At 40.2% G+C, this 18588-nt stretch overlaps 1 protein-coding gene across 5 annotated transcripts in view; it reads left to right on the top strand.

Moving 5' to 3' along the window:
* The first annotated feature begins 4332 nt into the window (after positions 1-4332).
* The window catches only part of metap1d (methionyl aminopeptidase type 1D (mitochondrial)), a 30897-nt gene continuing 16641 nt past the window's right edge, over positions 4333-18588 (top strand). For 4 of the 5 annotated variants that reach the window (XR_016093899.1, XR_016093900.1, XR_016093901.1 and 1 more), the window contains exon 1: positions 4335-4387. Coding sequence is in view for 2 of the 5 variants with exons in the window: in XM_088930517.1 (XP_088786643.1) it covers positions 4348-4387 (40 nt within the window). In the remaining 3 variants the exon portion in view is untranslated. Of the gene's footprint in view, positions 4388-18588 lie in introns of all 5 variants that reach the window. The other variant, XM_088930518.1, reaches the window with a different exon arrangement.

The following is an 18588-nucleotide window of genomic DNA, read 5'->3' as shown; positions in this document are numbered from 1 at the left end:
AAGGAAAACGTGAACAAATTGAAAAAAAAGATAAAATACTGTTGTGGTCAACAGACATCTGAAGTAGTCACGTGTACTTAACAGAACAGGAGTTCCTCATTTCACAGAGCGCAGGGTGCATTGTTGTTTTACAATGAAGGGTGCTGTAGATTGATGGGGTTATTTGTAGAAAACATGGCTAGCTTTTTCTAGTGAACATAATCACTAAAGAGACTGCAGTTTTTCTGTCAGCTTTATTTCTGCCTTGTGTTATTAACTCCCCTGACTACACTAGGGTTACATCCCTTTTGGGTTTTATTCTGGAAAGGATCTTTTTTTTTGCTACTGATTTTCCATCCAAACCAAAATGCTCTCTGACGTACGGTAAGAGCATATGAGAGGTTGCAAAAGAGATCTTACTCCTTTATTAGTTTAGTAGCCAAATCAATCTATAACTTCATCCAGCTGTCTCTACGATTATTTTGTCTTTTAGACCTCAACCACCTGACTGAGACGTCTGCTCCCAGATACCCACAACCCTTTGAGAAGAGAACCATTTCCTATCCTCAGTCTCAGACCTGAACAAATTCCATTTTTCTTGAATTGTGTTCTTGCTTCACTGCTGAGTGTGAACTATTTCCCTGGATTGATCCTCCCTATACCTGTTAGGAGTCTATATATACTAAGCACCAAAGGAAACAGAACACTTTATGCATGTATGATTTTTTTTAGCTAAGTACATGGATTTTTTATTGAGGTTTTTTGTATTCATTTTGGTTAATTTATCAGGCATGAATGACTTTTGATGTTTTGATTTTGCGCCAAACATTTTTGGTATAAGAACCCGGTCTGAAATGGAATTTAGACTATTCTGCACCTCCAATCTCATCTATGATCACCCTACGGCGGAGAGTGAGGAGCTGCATGCAGACTCCTCCAAGTTGCCACACCTTCAAGCCAGTTGTCTATTAACACGTCACAGGCAGCACAGCTCTGTTACGATCCCTGCCTCCCGGCAACGGAGGAGGCAGAAGTAGGCGTAGCCCCTATCTATCAGTTCACCTATCAGTTTTCCCATTCACCACCACACCCCCGTCTCATCCTACTTAAACACCTGTCCTTCCCTACCTCGTTGCTCAGTATTGGTTTTCCCTTTCGAGCTTCCTGGTTGCGCTTCTTCTACTCTGTGTTCGTCTTGGCTTTCGGTTTGCGGTTTTTCCCTTTGGACTACGGCTTTTCGGATCTCGGCTTGGATTGGTTACTTTCGCTCTGTTTTGGATTACTGGCTACCCCTGGATTCTCGGATTGCTCTACGGACTACGACCTCGGATCTCGCTTCGGCTTCGGTACTCGTTCCCCTTCGGATTTCTGGCTTCCCCTGGACACTCGGCTCGTTCCTACGGTTACGGTTTTCTTTCGGATTACGACTTGGTTTTGTTTGCTCCTGAAAGTGGGTTCACTCACTGGTTCGGTCCCTATTACCGAACTCATAACAAGCTCTATATCAGAGGGTCAGTTTCAATTGTACCAGTGGCCATTTCACCCTGCAACTCACAACTGGCAAGCCACTGAAGCTCAGCAGGTATGAGCCTGGTCAGTACCTGGATGGGAGATCTCCTGGGAGAAGCTAAGGTTGCTGCTGGAAGAGGTGTTAGTGGTACCAGTAAGGGACGCTCACCCGTCCTTCAGATGAGACGTAAAACCGAGGTCCTGACTCTCTGTGGTCATTAAAAATCCCAGGGCGTTTCTCGAAAAGAGTAGGGGTGTAACCGTGACATACTGGCCAAATTTCCCATTGGCCTTTACCAATCATAGCCTCCTAATAATCCCCATCTATGAACTGGCTTCATCACTCTGTTCTCCTCCCCACTGACAGCTGATGTGCGATGAGCGTACTGGCGCACTATGGCTGCCGTCACATCATCCAGGTGGGGGCTACATGTTGGTGGGGGTGGAGGGGATCCCCATTACCTGTAAAGCGCTTTGAGTGGAGTGTCCAGAAAAGTGCTATATAAGTGTAAGGAATTTTAATTATTAATTGGAGGAGAGGCATGTTCCTCAGCGACAGCACCATGTACCGGCATGTTCCAAGGTGGCCACAGGGGTCGCCGTGTGGCCGAGTGTCTTGTCCTACAGAACTCCACTTGGAGTGATTCAAGGCAATCTGACTTTGAGAGGTCCTGGGACTCCACCTAACTTTAACAGGACAACACGTAGCCTCGTGCTGCTTGTGTAACCACGTTTTTCTTGTGATGCAAATGTGACACAGACTTTCAGATCCGAACTCCGTCAAACATTTAGTGGGATGAGCAATGGAAGGTGTCTGGCATCCAGAGCCGAAAGGTCCACGGTCAGGGAGGAATCGGACATAATCCCACAAGACAGCATCTTCCAACCTGGCGCAAAGCACGCATTGCAGATGTACAGCCTGCACTGCAACCAGCAGGCTACAGGCAGTGGCCGCACACAGCATTACCCCGCGGCTTTCACAGTAGACCCCCTGTGGCGCAGCCCTGCTGATTACAATGTTAATCAGCATAATGAGTTTGCCTCCAAGTCTGTTCAATAAAATGTCAGCACACCTGCCACTAAAAGATTGCCATACTCCTAATAATGTTAATTTCTTGCAGTTATAATTGATATGTTTATTTGGATACCCAATCTTCATGGATCAATCTCCTTTGTTCTTGACTGAAAGAATTTAGCTCCATTAACTTGTTGGTATATGAAATTTCCCCTGAGCCAAGGAATTATTCTTATCATAACGCTCCTCTTTGAACCCTTTCTGAAGATATACTATCCATTTTGGGGTGTTGTGAGCAAAACTGAACACAGTATTCTGAATGAGGTCTTCCTAGCATATTGTAAAGCATGAACATAAATTCCCAAGATTTAAATTACAGACTTATTGCCCATATACTTATATACCCAGGTATTCTGCTTGGTTTTTCTATGTCTGCCCAGTTTATGATTTAATCTAAGTCTTTTAGTAAATATCTCTGCTTGCTGCTCTTTCTGTTCATCACTCAACCTATTTTTGCATCATCATCATCTGCAAAGTGATTTAACTAGTTTGCTATCCGCACCAGAATTTAAATTGTTGAATTGATCGGGAATGCTGATCACGTGGATTGTTTTACATCACCAATCGGCTAGGCTATTCCCAGCTCCATATTTCCTCTTCGTATACAGTGCTAAGACAAAATCTGTGAACCCCCTGCGGGATCTGTACTCTTGTATCTTAGACTTAATTAGATCTTCATGGAAGTCTTCAAAGATGAAGATAACCTGATTAATAACTTTAACTAGATGTTTCTTGTAACTGTTTATTAGTAGCTTTCATTAGCTCTTATGCATTTTGGGCCCATTCTTCTCTACAGAAGAAGTTGGTGACATTTGAAAGTTTGCTGGCATGAACAGATCACTTTAGGTGGTGGCTTAACATTCCAGTGGGGTTTAGGTCCAGACTTTGACTTAGCCAATCGAAAATATTAAATTTATTCTTTAATCGATCTGTCGTAGCTCTGCTTGTATGTTTAAGATGACAGTCTTGCTGCACGATCCACCTTCAGCTCACAGCTGGATGTCCTAAAATCTTTCTCCTGAATTTGCTGTCACAACATCTAATGCATCATTTCATCAATGATGGCAAACCCTCTCCTGACTGATGAGTATCAACTACTTTTCCTAGGTCCTGTGAAATCTGTTTTGATCATGGCTTAACATGTTTCAACTAACCAAACACACAATGTCCGTGACCATTATTTAGGTCAGGGCTGCCCAAACCCAGTCCTTGTTTACAAGCAGTGCACTTATTTAATCACCTGATTCCAATTACCCACTTAACTATGCTATTTAACTAGGAGTTCACTTATTATTTTCCATACACTCTTTATTATTTATTATTATTACTACCGCGTACACCATGGCATCCCTGATAACGTTGAATTAATAAAAAAAATGTATTTAAAAAAAAATACTGGTTTCGATTAAACAAGGGTTTAATAATTCTCATAGTTATTCTGGAGATTCGCAATCCTTTTTTCAGCATTGTACATCCTTGCGGTTTTATTCAACGAAAAGCTCTGATTATAAGCGATTGTTGATTATGTAAATTAGATCTAAAGGAGTTTCATTGTAACTTTATTGTTATAGTAAGGTATTCTGTAGTGAAGAAAGAACTGTAGAGCATTATTTCATTAGTCTTTAAATCAAAGAAGCTCTGCGGCTTGTTCTGACAGAGATTTTTAAGCTTTGTTTTTACATTTTTGGTCTTGGTGTAGACCGCTGAACACAGACGCACTTGTGCAAAGAACTGCTGATCTCCTACAAGATTGAAAGACCACGTGATCATCCCTTTAAAACAACATGGCGGCGCCCTCTGCTTTGAAGTGTGTTGTGAAAAGAGGTAGGATTTCGTCCGGAAGGTCCCTTTTTACTTACAAAAAGCACGAGTTTTAAAATATATGACTATATATTTATTTCTTCATTTTTTTCCGAATGCCTTACTTAAAGCGCAGTATATATTTGTTTTCGACTCTATGTGAATTCCCGGTCGTGCTGAAACTTGTGTGATACAATTTTAGCTTTTTACTCTTCGTATGCATAACTTCTAACGGGGTTTTAATCCAAACAGAGTAGGACTCGTTGGATGTTAATAATAGACACAAAGAAGTAAAGGGACGCCAGTTTATCTAAGCGGTATAGCACTGACTTTGTAGCTGTCTGGGTACTCGTTCTGTGATCGTTTATTTCTCTCTTTATTCTATGTAGGCATTCTGTGTGACAAGAAGCACACATAAAATATAAACATATCAGAATTTACTAATAAATATTTTTTAGACTGCACAATATTATCATTTGTTAATCTTTGGGGTGAGAATGAACCCCAGATGGTGTCTAACCCATATAGGTTTTTCCCCAGTGGGCCCCCAAAAGTGAAACAGATAATAAGTGAGAGGTAAAAACAAACACACCCAGAAGGTGGAAAAGCCCCTCTGAGTGCTAAAACATGACCAAGTACCCCAAGTTGAAATGTGAAAAAATATCAAGACCCCACCCCCAGAACACAAAAATACTAAGGGCCTACTTGGAAAGCTTATCTGGCCCTTCAGTGTAGAGTGGCCATATGTAGTGACCTGTGATATAAAATAATGGGGTACACAATAATAATAAATCCATGCTACTGTGCATCGTGACCCGTTATATGAGACTGATACAATATTGTTATTTTGTGTGAGTCTGCATTTGTGATATAATCGCTCAGAAATACCCCACACATTGGAATAACCACAAATGGTTATTGTTTCCACTCTGAATATTTTTGTTAACGTCAGCAATGAACATCATGAAATAGTAATGCTCTAGGGGTTTTAGTTATAATATAACTACAGGTTATCTAAAGGAGAGAAAATGATGGTAGTGTTGTGGGCTGTGCAGTGAATTACTGCTCAGTCTTATGTGAGGGTTAAAATTCTAGATTATGTCTTGTGTTGAGCTCCAGAAATTTGAAGATACCATTGGGAGGAAACTAATGTTGTAAGTGAAATTTACGTTAAAAATCTTAATTAGAAGATCAGCATATTGAAATATTGACGTGAAATAGACAGCTTTTTCTGCTCAAGTCATAATCAGATGGCCGAATATGTTTTAGAGGGACTGAAGACTTAAACTACTTGGAAAGAAAAACCTATTGTGTGTCTACTGTGCTACTTTTGCAGAAAATCCTATCAACACAATAATAAGGAAATGAGGTTGATTTGACAATATTACAACCAATAAAAGCCCAGACTGTAGTAAAGAACTTAATTTTTGTTGACTTGAATGACCTCAAGTGTAGAGAATACATCCCCTAATTCAATTGTTGTTGTCACTTTGAGTTATATCAATTACTGCAGTTATTCTTCATAGGCTCCCTCTTGTGGCTGTTGTAACTGCTGACATTTCTGAATGCTGTAGTTAAAATGTCTCAGGACTAATTACTTTGCCCCAGAAAGCAAAGTCTCAATGTACAGTCAGCATGCTCATTTTTGAATAATCTTTTTCTGTAGGTTTTATCATATTTCTCAAGGAAACATAGGAATAACTTGAATTCTTACTGTTTTCACTGATAACTTGCCCAGAATAAAAGCTTTGGGAGTTTTACAGCAGTGGTGCAGTTTTAGGTATATATTTTGGGTGTATATTTTTGTGGGGTATATATTTTGGAAATGTTAGTGTTGTCAGTATTTTATTAACACACCTGACACTACTAAAGCTTTGTTAAAATAAGGGTAACACCTTAAATTTGGTCTTTCACTACAGTGCCTTGAGATAAAAGTGACTGCTTTAAGAAAATATAAGAAAGTTTGCAAATGAGAGGAGAGCATTTTGCCCATCTTTTTAATTTTGTTTCTGGTAGCTAATGAATCTGAGGCCCTTGTCCTTCGAGAGAGTTTTGGCTTTGACAGCTGGCTTGTTACATCTCCTACATCCCTTTGTGTAAAGAAATGCCTCCGGTTCTGAGTTTCAGATGCACGTCCGCTTCATTTCCAGGTATTCATTATTCTGAAGTCTGGGAGTTAATGGGCAGATTCATTTGTGAATCAAAATGTTGCGCTTAGTAGTTGTTGTTTTTTTTTAGTGGGGGGTGGCTGCTGGCCTTATTCAGCAGATCCCGAATGGGTCCTGCAGTATGTTAAGGATTAAAGGAAAAATACCCAAATTGAGAACACATGAAAACAATTAAAAAATCCAAACTAAACCTAATCAGGAGTCAAATGAAATCTTGAGTTCCTGCTCAGTTTATGTACGAAACCAGATTAACACTGATTGTACCATTTTAACTTGTGCGATACTTATTTGTACGGAGAGGCTGTTCTTCAGAACTTGGCTAAAAGCTTACCCTTGGAGTTTCAATTCGGATCTGGAGGAGGGAAGCAGAGTTTGCCAGGGTGGGAGGGGGCGGGATACTGTGGAGGTTTAAACCCTGGTGTTGGTTTAGTTCCTGGAACTGAAGAGCTGTGGGACCATGCAGCTCACTTTTGTCCACAGTGCTGTGTTTTTTAAAAAAAAGTATAATTTCTCTCCTGGAACCTTGCCAGCTCTTCCTCAGACTCCTGCTATTCAAATACTGGAGCGACTTGATTGGGGATTGCTCATTCAGTTTCTCTTTGCACCTGCTCTTAGCTGAAGGCATTACTTAAAATAAGATGTTTATGTCACGCTGCAGTTAACCAGTTATCAGCCACTGGTTAATTGTGGATGGTAGCTTGCCAATTTTAATCATTTTCAACGCTGAGATAAATGTGATCTGTATGCATGTTGTGTCGGTCCCTGTGTCTTTGGTTTTTGGATTTGTCTTTCCAGAAATAATGGGTGTAAATGTTTAAGATCTTTCATGGTTCTCAAAACAGTCTGCTTTTTTTTTATTTCTAGCTAATAATAGGGAAAAGAACAGGATGAAAACAGTAATAACCAATCAAAAAGTAGGCCTGCAGGACTTTACTTTTATGATTATGTCTTTTATGTTGTAATGTTTTATGAACTTTCTTATATGACGTTTTATATATTGGTTATGTCTCCTGTTTTCCTTTTGGATGTCAGAGTTATTATTGTGTTTCCATCAGTGCAATGTGTGAAGTAAAACCAGTGTGTTTTCAGAGGTTCTTTATTCCCGTGCCTTTGAGCACTGTCTGCTGAGTGTTGCAGGTTATAGAACATTATTCACGGATTGCAGTCATTCATCTCTTCAGACTTGAATTGAATTGTAGCTCTGTGAGGGGGCACTGCATACTTGTATAACTGTTGTCTCCAGATATCATGGTGGATTCAGTTTACCAACAACACCTTTTGTGTGCGGTATGGAAAAAAAAATGTGCTCTGTCCATCAAGTAGTGATGTGAGTCAGGAGCTGAATTACAGGGATTTGGTACTTTTTGTACTTTTACTTCTGTGCTTTTCAGTTCTGTTTAGTTCAAATGTTATGATGTTTGTATTGCCTTGCATCTCTTGGTTGGAGCTTGTTCTCTGATGAGCTTATGATATTATGCTGCTGCTTAGGTTTGATTGTACATACAAAACTAATACCACATGTGAACCAGTTTCCTCAAAGACAGAAATTCCTCATAATCCTCTCAGAAGAACAGCTTGGTTTAGAGACGTTTTTGCTGCTTACTGTCTCCACAGAATACTGTATATTCCGTGAGCTGTATTCTAGGATGTATCACAGAGTGGGGAAGTTGAAGAATGTAGGCCGGATAAATGTATTTGTCCTAAACGGAGAGGCAGAGTTGTACATCTTGAACAGAAAACCGTATCTGCTTTGGAAGTATGAAGAAAGGATCCTCTTATGCTAGATAATCCTGGCTTTAGACTGTGGAATATGTGTGCAGCATGGAGAGAAACTTTCACATTTTACATCTTCATTTACATTGAGTGATCAAACACTAAAAGAACTGGATAATGCCTTGATGACAGTGAGTGTTTTTGAATCAGGATGAAAGTGAAACTGCTATTCAGAAACAAAATGGTATGGAACATTTTTATTACTATTCTTCCTGCTTATAATTAGGGGGGGGGGAAATCATTTTACTATGTACTGCACAGAAAAAAAAAACCCCAGAGCTCAGGTGTCCAGTTACACCTGTTGGCACGTTCTTTATCTGCTACTGTTACCTGATGGCGCCGGTGGTATCATACAGCTTAGACAAGCAGGCAGTTTGGACCTTGGCCCAGCTGAACTGTAGTAACTAATGAACATGATACCGGTGTCTAGGAATCCCAGCTTCTTGCTCCACAGATTCCCAGGAGGCTGAAAGAAAGCTGTGTTCAGGCCCCGGCTCCTGCCTTATCGTGTTCTCAGCCATTGTTCTGCTAGCTCCCCAGAAACCCAGGGGCAGCCCTGCCTCAGCATCAGCGAAAAACCTGCCCTGGGTCCTTCTGTTAATTGAGGCCTCTTTAAGATAATGTTAGATGTGTTGACAGGTCAAGCCAAACATTGTGAGGAAAACTTGGTTTGACATCTATTAAATGGCATATGCCTATAAAAGACTGACAGCCCTTCTTCAACCACCAGCGATCTTACAGCTGATATGGTTTTCTAGGTAAAAAGTTGGGGCCGTTAAATTGAGAGGGTGTTCTGTTTATACCTTGGCTTGGTATAACTTGCGTCCAGAGAAATAAAGGCAGCTCAGAATGTACTGAGTTTGGATGTTTTCGGTTTCTAAACCTCGTAATTATGAGTGGATGCTTTCCTCCTTTATTTAATTAATGCTATTTTCTTACCACAGGTTTTTTTTCGTATTTTTTATCTCTTCAGAGAAGAAGAATTGAGAACACAGTAATTGTCATGCTCTTACTTAAGTAGTGGTGTTTTCTTTATTGATAGTTTTAAATTGATAGTTTTTCTGTAACAGGCATTTGCAAAGTTTAAGAATAAATGTCGAGTTTATAGTATTGCTTTGTGAATATTCTGTAAGTACTTAAAGTGTTTTTGCTACTGGCTATTGTTATCTGGTCTCTAAATGTGGCACAGCCAGACTACATTTTAGCTTTTAAGAGTGAAGCAATTTATTTGACCTGGATTAATCAATTTAACAATATTATATTATATTTTTTTATTATGATAAATTATTTAATACTTTTTATGAGCTATAGGCAAGGTATTTCTAGAAATATGTGCACTTTTTCATTACACTTAAAATTCCACTTTGCTGCATACTTTCTGTATAGTTTGCAGTAAGTATAAAATAGAATATCATAATCTGAAGGTTTAAAAAAACATAATAAAGGCCTTACTGGTGGGAAAATATATCTTTATTAAATATTACTTTAAAAGTAGTTTTTAGCTAGAATCTTTAAGGTATGATTTAACAAGTCATTGTTTATATTGAGTTTGGTGTAAGTGATTGACAGTGATTGAACAGTCCTTTTGCAGTGCTTGTTATTTTTTGTCACAAATGATGTATGTTGGTAGTGCTGGAAATGTAAACAAGCCCTTTCCTGTATCACAACTCGATAAACCTTAAATTTCATACTCAAAAGCCGACTTTGTCTGTGCTCAGGTGAAATATTTAAGGTTCTTGTCTTTGTGTTCCAATACAGTCATTTATAAAAGTTGTTTGGTTTAACTTTTGGGTTTGTAAATTGATTTGAACAAATGCTAACGGCCACATGGTATTAGAGTGAACATCTGTGATCATTAATGATAGTGATTCAAACCTACAGTGGCATTTGGCTTTCATTTACTTGGAGCCGGGCACGAGCCACGTGATGTTAAAAATGAGAGGGAAAAAAAAGACAACTATATTTGGAGCTGTGGAAGGAAACGTTCCTTGTACTGAGTTGACAACCCTGTGGTCAAGGAGCAGGCATTCATTTTTTAAACAGGCCGTGCTTCTGAGGTAAGGGAGCACGGTCTGTCGTAGTGCTGTTTTCTAATTAAAACTCTGATATTAGGCTGTAATTGGTGTAAAATTGTCAGGGGTTCCAGTTAAAACGCAGGACTGGAAGAATCAGACAGAGATAGCATCGCTGTCTTGAGACAGGAAGCCCTTGTAATCTTGTCAAGTGGCTAATCTGTGCGGTAGGACCTCTCATTTCCACGTGAACCCATTCTGTTTTGAATTTCTGTTTTTAGTAATACATTATCCAGTTTTCAGCTGATTATTTTATTAGCTGACATCTGTTGAATTTCATATGCTGGGGAAATGAGTGACATAAAACTTAAAGGTATCCAGGTGTTACCAGTGTCTTCTGGACACAGATTAAAAACATTAGATATGCAAACTCATACCAATCATACTAAATGGAAAAGAACAGATTTAGCAGATTTTCGAATACTGTACTGATAAAAATGAATTCTTCGCTCCCGTGCGTTTTGTAATTATTGTTGCTGTTTAGCTTTATTTTCAGATACAATTTGACTGAAAGAAAACATGAACATTTTTCTGTAGACATTCTTGGTAATTGACTTGACTTTAGCATGTGCATCTATAAATACCTGGGATCAATTTATTAGATCAAGGAGAGACTGCAAACTATGACAGAGATTTACAAAAATCCCCAAAATCTGTTATATTTTGGGGTTTTTTATCATACTTTACTGTGTTTTGTACTGCACAGTGTTCACAACAAATTGTAGTTTTCTGTGTATGCAAATACAGTAATATAATGATTTTTTTAATCATTTTTTTTCCAGTGATTTTAATATTTCAAGTCTGGATGTGGTGCTCATGATGTGCATGCCAGCTCACTGACTTCATTTTAATTTTTAAAATCATAAAATCTTGTTCTTCTTATTTTTTGTATAGACTTTTTAGCAAGACCTATGAGAAGAATGCTGGAATAGTTTGTTTTGTACAAGATTTAGAAGAAGAAAAAAGAAAACTTTAAAGTAGCCCACAGCATTGGTTGGGTTCTCTGTTTGCTTGTATTACAGCTTTGATTGTATTGAATTAAGCTGGAATTGAATTTTTAACTTTTAAATTGACTGGCAATGAACAGTATTACATTGTTACCATGGATTCCATTTTACCTAGTTAAAATTTGAATTCAGTCACAATGGGCTGTATAAATCAGGCTAATGTGTTTTGGGAAATATAATAGACAGCAGTCATGTTCGTAGCAGAATTTATGACATAACCCACTCCAGAGTGAAGATGGTAGCTTCTTCAGATACAGCTGTAAATACAACAATGAAATTGTCCCGAGGAAAGGAATTGAAGGTGACGCACAAATAATTCTTAAATAGTTTTGGTAAATAATCATGCTTTAAAGGGAGGTGTCATTTATCAGAATTAAGAATATTGCCTCACAAGTGAAATCGCCACTGTGTAAGGAGAAAAAGAGAATTAAATACTTTGCCAGTCTGAATCACAATGTTTTGTAGTTTCTAGCCTTGAGTTCTGACTGTCAGTCTGAACCACAGAATCTATTGAAAGTAATGGGTTTGCCTGTAGAGAAACATTTCTGTGGATTGTAATCTTCCTTTATGCAAACGTCCCTGATTCTCTGAACAATGCAGGTCCTTGTATGGGGCGTTTCTGTGTGCAGAGAGAGTACTGTATATGCCAGTTCAATAGTACAAATAATTTCAGTAAGCCCAGTTAACTCAGAAGCAAATGTCCAACATAAATTCGCCTGGCAGGTTTTGATTCAAGTTTGAATGCGAAGTATTAAACATATGTGCTAATAATAAAAACATGGCCCTGGATTTGTTTTAGAAGAAATCAGGATTATGACTAAAAAGCAGGGTAAAGTGCACATACTTCCACATTATGTGTATAATGTACAGTGTATTAAGAGTTCACTCTCAGTCTGGCTGCTTCAGACTTTGAAACCTTCAGTATATTTTCCAGCTTAACCAATGCTTAGTAAGTAAATAGGAATGTTGCCTGGGCTGCAGTGAGACATGCTGAAATTTGCCAGATGCTATCTGCTAATTAGGGCCAAGTATTCCCCTGGTATCAAGTGTGTGAGAAACCATAAATGTGCCTGTGTTCAATGTATTGAATCTGACTTGGTTGAGCCCAGCAGTGTTTATGTTCTAAACAGCAATTGTTATTTGTATTGTAATCCATAATGTTATTGTAGAGAAAGGATCTGTCATTTTGGTGTGCTGTAAATATGTATTTTAGACAATGGTTTCTTCTTGGATGTACAGTGCTGCATCATATTGTTTTGTTTGTTTGTTTTTCACGGGAAGTAAGCTTTAAAGTTCAGCTCAGGCATTGGATTCAGACTGGGGCAAACCCCCCCCCCCCACGCAAGCTAAAATGAATGTGTCTGAACAGCAGTGACATCTGGAACATTTTTGGAGTATTAACCAATATGGTATTGTGTGCAGCATTTCTGCTGCTGTTGTGTACTGTACTGTACCCTGTGTGATGTTCCTCCATTAGGTCCCTGCTGAGGTGGGGGCAGGTGGACAGCAGTGGCTGCCTCCTCAGGTGGTTCCGTCCACAACTATGCATTTTTCTCCCCTCAGCTTCCTGCAGCGCACTAACTCACAGCACAGATACCTTCCACGGGGCTCCATTGGGCTTGCAGGATTAAATTCACTTGTCTTAGGGTTACAACGCCTTTCTAGTAGGATGAGACAACTTTTGTTATCACATTGAATACCTATAGTGGTTGTTATGCAGCTAATAACACACGAGCAATCAAAAAGAAAACAGGGTGAAGCAGTTGTTTTTACGTTATTCATAAAATGTGTGAAAATAATCCTTAGCTACAGATGGCATGTTGTTTTCTTAACTCAGATGTGGAAACACTCCTAGCTCATAGAATTTAAAAATAAAAATGTTTTGATTACATCTTAATTTTCGTTGTGCATGTGCAGCAGGATGTTAAAGGTTCTTTGACCTTCCTGAGACTGAGATCTCTTGGTTCGCTGGTCTAATCTCCCTTGTTTGCACCTGGAGCCCACCAGCTCTGGCGGGCTGAAGGAACACAGTCAGCTGCAGATCACTCCCAGACCTCACGTCCTGTGAGGAAGTTATGACCCGGCTCTGGCCAGTCTCCTGTAGAACTTGTAGTCAGCGTGGCTACATAATCATTTCACAGAGCCGTGTAATTAAGGACCCAGGAACTCCAACATGCCCATTAGGAGGGTACAGCTGTTTCTCTTTCTCTTTGCTAACAGCAGAGCTTACAACTCGAAAACACAAATCTGTCTGCCTTTTCAAACAAGCTGCTTTTTAAAACGTATTGGAATACCCAAGATTCCCTTTAATATGTAAGATATAAGAATGGCTGTGAGGTCTTTTTCCATTGTTTTGAATTGGCCAGTGAGAGAAGAAGAAATTAGTTGATGGAGAACTTTTGTAGACTGATGTGAGGTCACACCCTCTTTTGCAAGCAGGGTGGATGTTGTCCGAAATATTGCTTGTAGAGAGCTGCACAGCAGCTGCCTGCACACTACCTGTGATTGTAGTTCCTGTAAGAAAACCAGTCGTTACGCCTTAATTCTTTGTTTCTTGTTTGCTTTTATCCATAGGGGATCACGAGCAATAGTCAACCAGGAATCATTTTTCTGTGTTTCGGAGGGACAGAGAGAGAGCATCCTTGGCGAGATCTGATCTTTCGTGGTTTGATTTTAAATTGTGGCACGTAATAAAAATGCTTATCGACCTTGATTCCAATGCATGTTACGCACGCGTGTCGCATGTTGCGCTCTCGGTACAAGGCGCTCATGTGCAGTTTACACCTATGAATAGGTGCTCATTCCTTCCATCCCTCTGTGCTGTTGTGTGAGGAGCCCTCAAGCACTTGGAGCTGGTGAGGGAAGGAGAAAGAGCAGGGCAGGAAGTGAAAGGAGACCTCTGTGCCCCCTCCCCCTCGCCTCCTGTTCCTTGTACGGTTCTGGAGCGCTATTAGTGACGGACTCAGGCTGGCTCCTGGCCAGCTTCCAGGCCTGTGATGGGAGGGTCACGGTTTGTCATGACCTGGGCGCTGTGGCTTGAATGTTGTTATTATTACTGCATCATGCCCCTAGGCTGCCATCCTTCTTGCAAACTTCCTGAGCCTCCAAAAAAGACACCCGGCAGGTTTTTTTTTTGGTTTCTTGCGGCTCCGGCGCTGGGGAACAGCTGTGCTGGGTGCTGGTGGGCCCCCTGCACTCCCGTCACTCCGGGGGAGAGAGCTGTGCGAAACAGACGCGGAGGCCGAGGGAGAAGGGAACTCGGACTATTTATACAGGCCTGTGTGGATGGCATCCACAGAGCCTCGATTCACTGCCACCTTATCCAGCAGTAAATAGCCATGTTATTTTTAGAACACTGACAGGCAGTTAACAAAGCTTGGGAGTACTGTATCATGTTTTTGTGATTAGTGTTCACACCCTAGCGTTAGAGTGTTTGGAGAAAACTGAACTACAAGCCAAATACTATCTGGCAGTACAATTTCCTGTGTATGTTTATCCCTTTTGAAACTGTTAACCATCAGGCTTTCTGGCGTTTTAGAAGTGTCTTCTGATTGGCTCATATCCCTTCAGTTTATTTCACCCTAATCCTCGACTTGGGATTTGTTTTCAGATCAAGAGTACTAATGCGTTGAGGCAAGGATTATTAAGGAACAGATAAATATATGTAGACACAAGTTTGCGGGGTAACAAAAGGTATGACAAGGAGTGATTATGACACTATCCAGTCAGATCAGTTTATGAGTAGCTGTGGCAAACTGTAAAACTGCAGTACAGAAACTATGATGTGCAACCTGCTACAGCCGTTACGGAGTAAGACAGACACAGAATATTTCAGGCCCCTGCTATCTGAATCCAGCTGCACATGATCTTGTGCAGCTGGATTCAGATAGCAGCGGCCTGAAATATTTTTTAAGCAAAACAAAGGTATATTTTAGCGTCATGTGACAGAAACAAACAGCCATGGAAAAGCTTAAAATAACTAGAATTGATTGCAAATATAAACTGCAAGTTCCTTATTGAGGAGAGCTTCCCACTCACACTTTAAGATCTATTGAAGGTGTCATATGTCTTGGTCATTTTCAGGTGTTTTTACAGATTAGCCAGGCCACTATAACTGTCATTTGTCTTGTTTTGTGAGGGGTAACGCCTAAGAAACGGGAAAGAAGCGGCCAGAGGGTTTGTAAAGTTGGCAGACCCAGTTTGGCCCTGCTAAAAAGTAACACACTCTCTGTTACTGCTCTCCTCCATTGGGCTCTGCATACTGGAACAGGTGGTACCTGAAATGTTTCTGATTGCCTGTTTCAATCCTGTCTCGTACGACAGATTGAAGTTATGTATGAAGAACGCAGTTATCGCCCCTCTGTCAAATCGAGGAGAGTTGGGCGGGGGTTTTCTTGACTATGCAAATAGATCTCCAAATTGCGGCTGCCCTTTGACAGTGCCCATAATTACACGGCTGTCTCAGTATTTTACTTGGCAGCGGGAGAGGTTAACCCCTGGAATGAGGAGGCAGGGGCGCCGTGACCGGCCGCGCTGCTCAGACGTGGTCTCTCAAAGCCCTCTTGTTCCACACTGCCCACGGTTCAGAGCCCAGCTCCACAGAGGGCTTGGACCTGACCCAGCTAGGAGGTAAAAAAGTGGGGGTAAGGAGGTTGCAAGTGCCTGTTCCTTGGATGGTTTCTTTTTAAAGTTTAGAATCGTACAGCGGCTTATGCAGGTTTATCCTCCTGTGGATCTGAATATTCAACCAAAACTCAAATTGACCATATTTTTCTTTATCAAGCATTCCTTTTAGCTGTAAACCGCTAACCCAGTGAGGACTGCTGCATTTCTGTGTTTCACACGCTGCTGTTACACCAACCTCTCCTCCTTAGACAATGTAATTTTTTTCGCTCTCAGGCATGCATTTTTCTTTCTTTTTTAATAACCATAAAGGTCCTTTCTTTATTCCTGCCCAAATTACCCAGGTCTAGCATTAGTGCAACCGGTAGGAGACTTTCATGTTGTTTTCTGATGGCATCTCTAGAAAAGCATACTTCTTTCGAATGAAAAACATGGCAAGCTTCTAGCACCACCTTGTTTTAACTGGACATAATTCTTGGACATTCCTTTCCTATTTTCAAACGTTGTCGTTTTTGCTCTGTTAGGGTAAAGTGTTTTAGAATGGATCCTCACTGCTGTAATGTCATATAGTAAAATCTCAGGTTTGCACATCACTATAAATCAAATCACATCCTTCTCTACAATGTTACATACTTACTGAATATATTTTGAAAGCTTAGAAGGGGATAGCAATCTGGAGTGTTAATAAACTGTTTCATATTTATCAGTCTGACAGAAATACAACAACTGCCTCAGCCTTCAAGTTTATAGTCCAGGTGGGTAACTGTGTCAGCATGCGTAGGCTGCAAAGGAACAAGTAATAGGTTTATTCCATGCTGAAAAGAGAAAAAAGAAAACACAACGTTTCGCCCGTGGAGCCTTCTTCAGGTGTGAGAAAGACAGGGCAGTAAGCAAAGGTAATTAATTTTGCTTACTGCCCTGTCTTTCTCACACACGAAGAAGGCTCCGCGGCTGAAACGTGGTGTTTTTTTTTCTTCTTTTTTCAGCATGGAATAAACCTATTACTTGTTCCTTCAAGTTTATATTCTTTTTCTGGCTTCTAAATGGTTCACTCACTTTCCAACCAGTTTTCAGTTTCTTGCAGAGTTATTTATTTTTTTTAATTCCATTGACCGCTTCCCTCAGTTGTGAGGCTAAAAACTGCCGTACAAAACAAAGTGTTGTGGGTGGGTTTGGTTGTGGACGCCTGATGTGACTGATGATGTTGGTGTATCATCTTGCCTGTAAAGATACAGCTCTCTGGTTTTGCTGAAGAAATACAGTGATAAAATGATTTTGTGTGGAAAGGAAACGCTACTTACGGAATCTTTCCCACCTTGGGGATTTTATCCCAGGGGCTCAACATCTCCTTTTAACACTTATTTTAAAAGAATGCTTAACTTTTTCTCCTGTGTATTTTTTTACTTAAGGGATTAAAACCTCCATCAGTATTTGAGAGGAAATGTAATTTTAAATACTGTGCATTTCAGATTTGGTGGTGAGTGACATTGTAAAAACAAGCTTTGGTTTAGCGTTTGAATTTACCTTTACAATATATACAGTGGGTGAGGGAAGTGTGGTTGAGCTGGAGGAGGTTTTGATGGGGGATTAGACACGGGGAGTCTTTGAAAAGCTTACTAGTAGAAATGCTTAGGGTCCAGGCAGTTTCTTTCTCCCTGCATTTCCTGCGTTTTTACCAAAACTGCACAACAGACTTACACGGAGGAGGAAATACAGAGTGTTGATCATCTTGATAAAACCTGGGCTCTCCCATTGACTTCTATCTCCTAGCTGTAGGCCAGTCCTGTCAGGGTCTACAGCTTGTTGTTTGCATCCAAGGTCAGCCTCAGGTAAACCCAACGTGTTTTACTTGAGGGGCTGGGACCCCCTGGGCAAATTAAACCCATTTTTCATTCTTCGTATTTTTCATCCAGCAAACCGCTGATCTTAATGTGTGGTCAACTGCAGGTTGTTGTTTTAGCCTTCCTTTGAACAGGGCAATGCCCTGCTCCAGGAATGTGCGTGATCAGAAGGTCTCTAATCAACATTTCACACTGACCCTACCTGCGGTGAAGGGCTCTTGATTACATTGACCAGAAGGAGTCAGAGCAATGCCCCCCTTGGTAAAACGTTTCACTGTGTTGTAAGACAGTATTGCTAATTTCTTCCTTTCTTCAGCCCTATGTACCAAAACCCTTAAAATCTAAAAGAAAGTAAGAAATCATGAGCCAGAAGTCTATTTTTTAATTGTTCCTTTCTCTTTCTTTCTGTATAATCCACACGTGTGTATTATATGACATGTAGCAGCAATGTAGGACTGTAGTAAAGTGATAAAATGTGAAAGAAACCACGACAAAGCTCACTCACAATAGTGATGTATTACAAACTGCATTGATTGCAGCAGTGATTTGGTCTGTACTGGTTTGCTTCTTGAATTTCTCCATTCTTCAGTCTGGTTTTTGGAAACTTCAATGTAAAACGCAAACCACATATTTCAACCTGAAGGCCAAAATGTGCCATCGCCACTGGATTAAATGTAATCTCCGCTCGCTGTTTGCTTTAGTGGCAATTCTTAGAAACAGTACATGTCTGCTGTCCTCAAA

The sequence above is a fragment of the Atractosteus spatula genome, chromosome 13 (genome assembly GCF_055471065.1).
Source record: "Atractosteus spatula isolate fAtrSpa1 chromosome 13, fAtrSpa1.hap1, whole genome shotgun sequence".
NCBI classification, from domain to species: domain Eukaryota; kingdom Metazoa; phylum Chordata; class Actinopteri; order Semionotiformes; family Lepisosteidae; genus Atractosteus; species Atractosteus spatula.
Note: the sequence above shows the minus strand (reverse complement) of the source record. Positions and strands in the feature narration are given on the sequence as shown.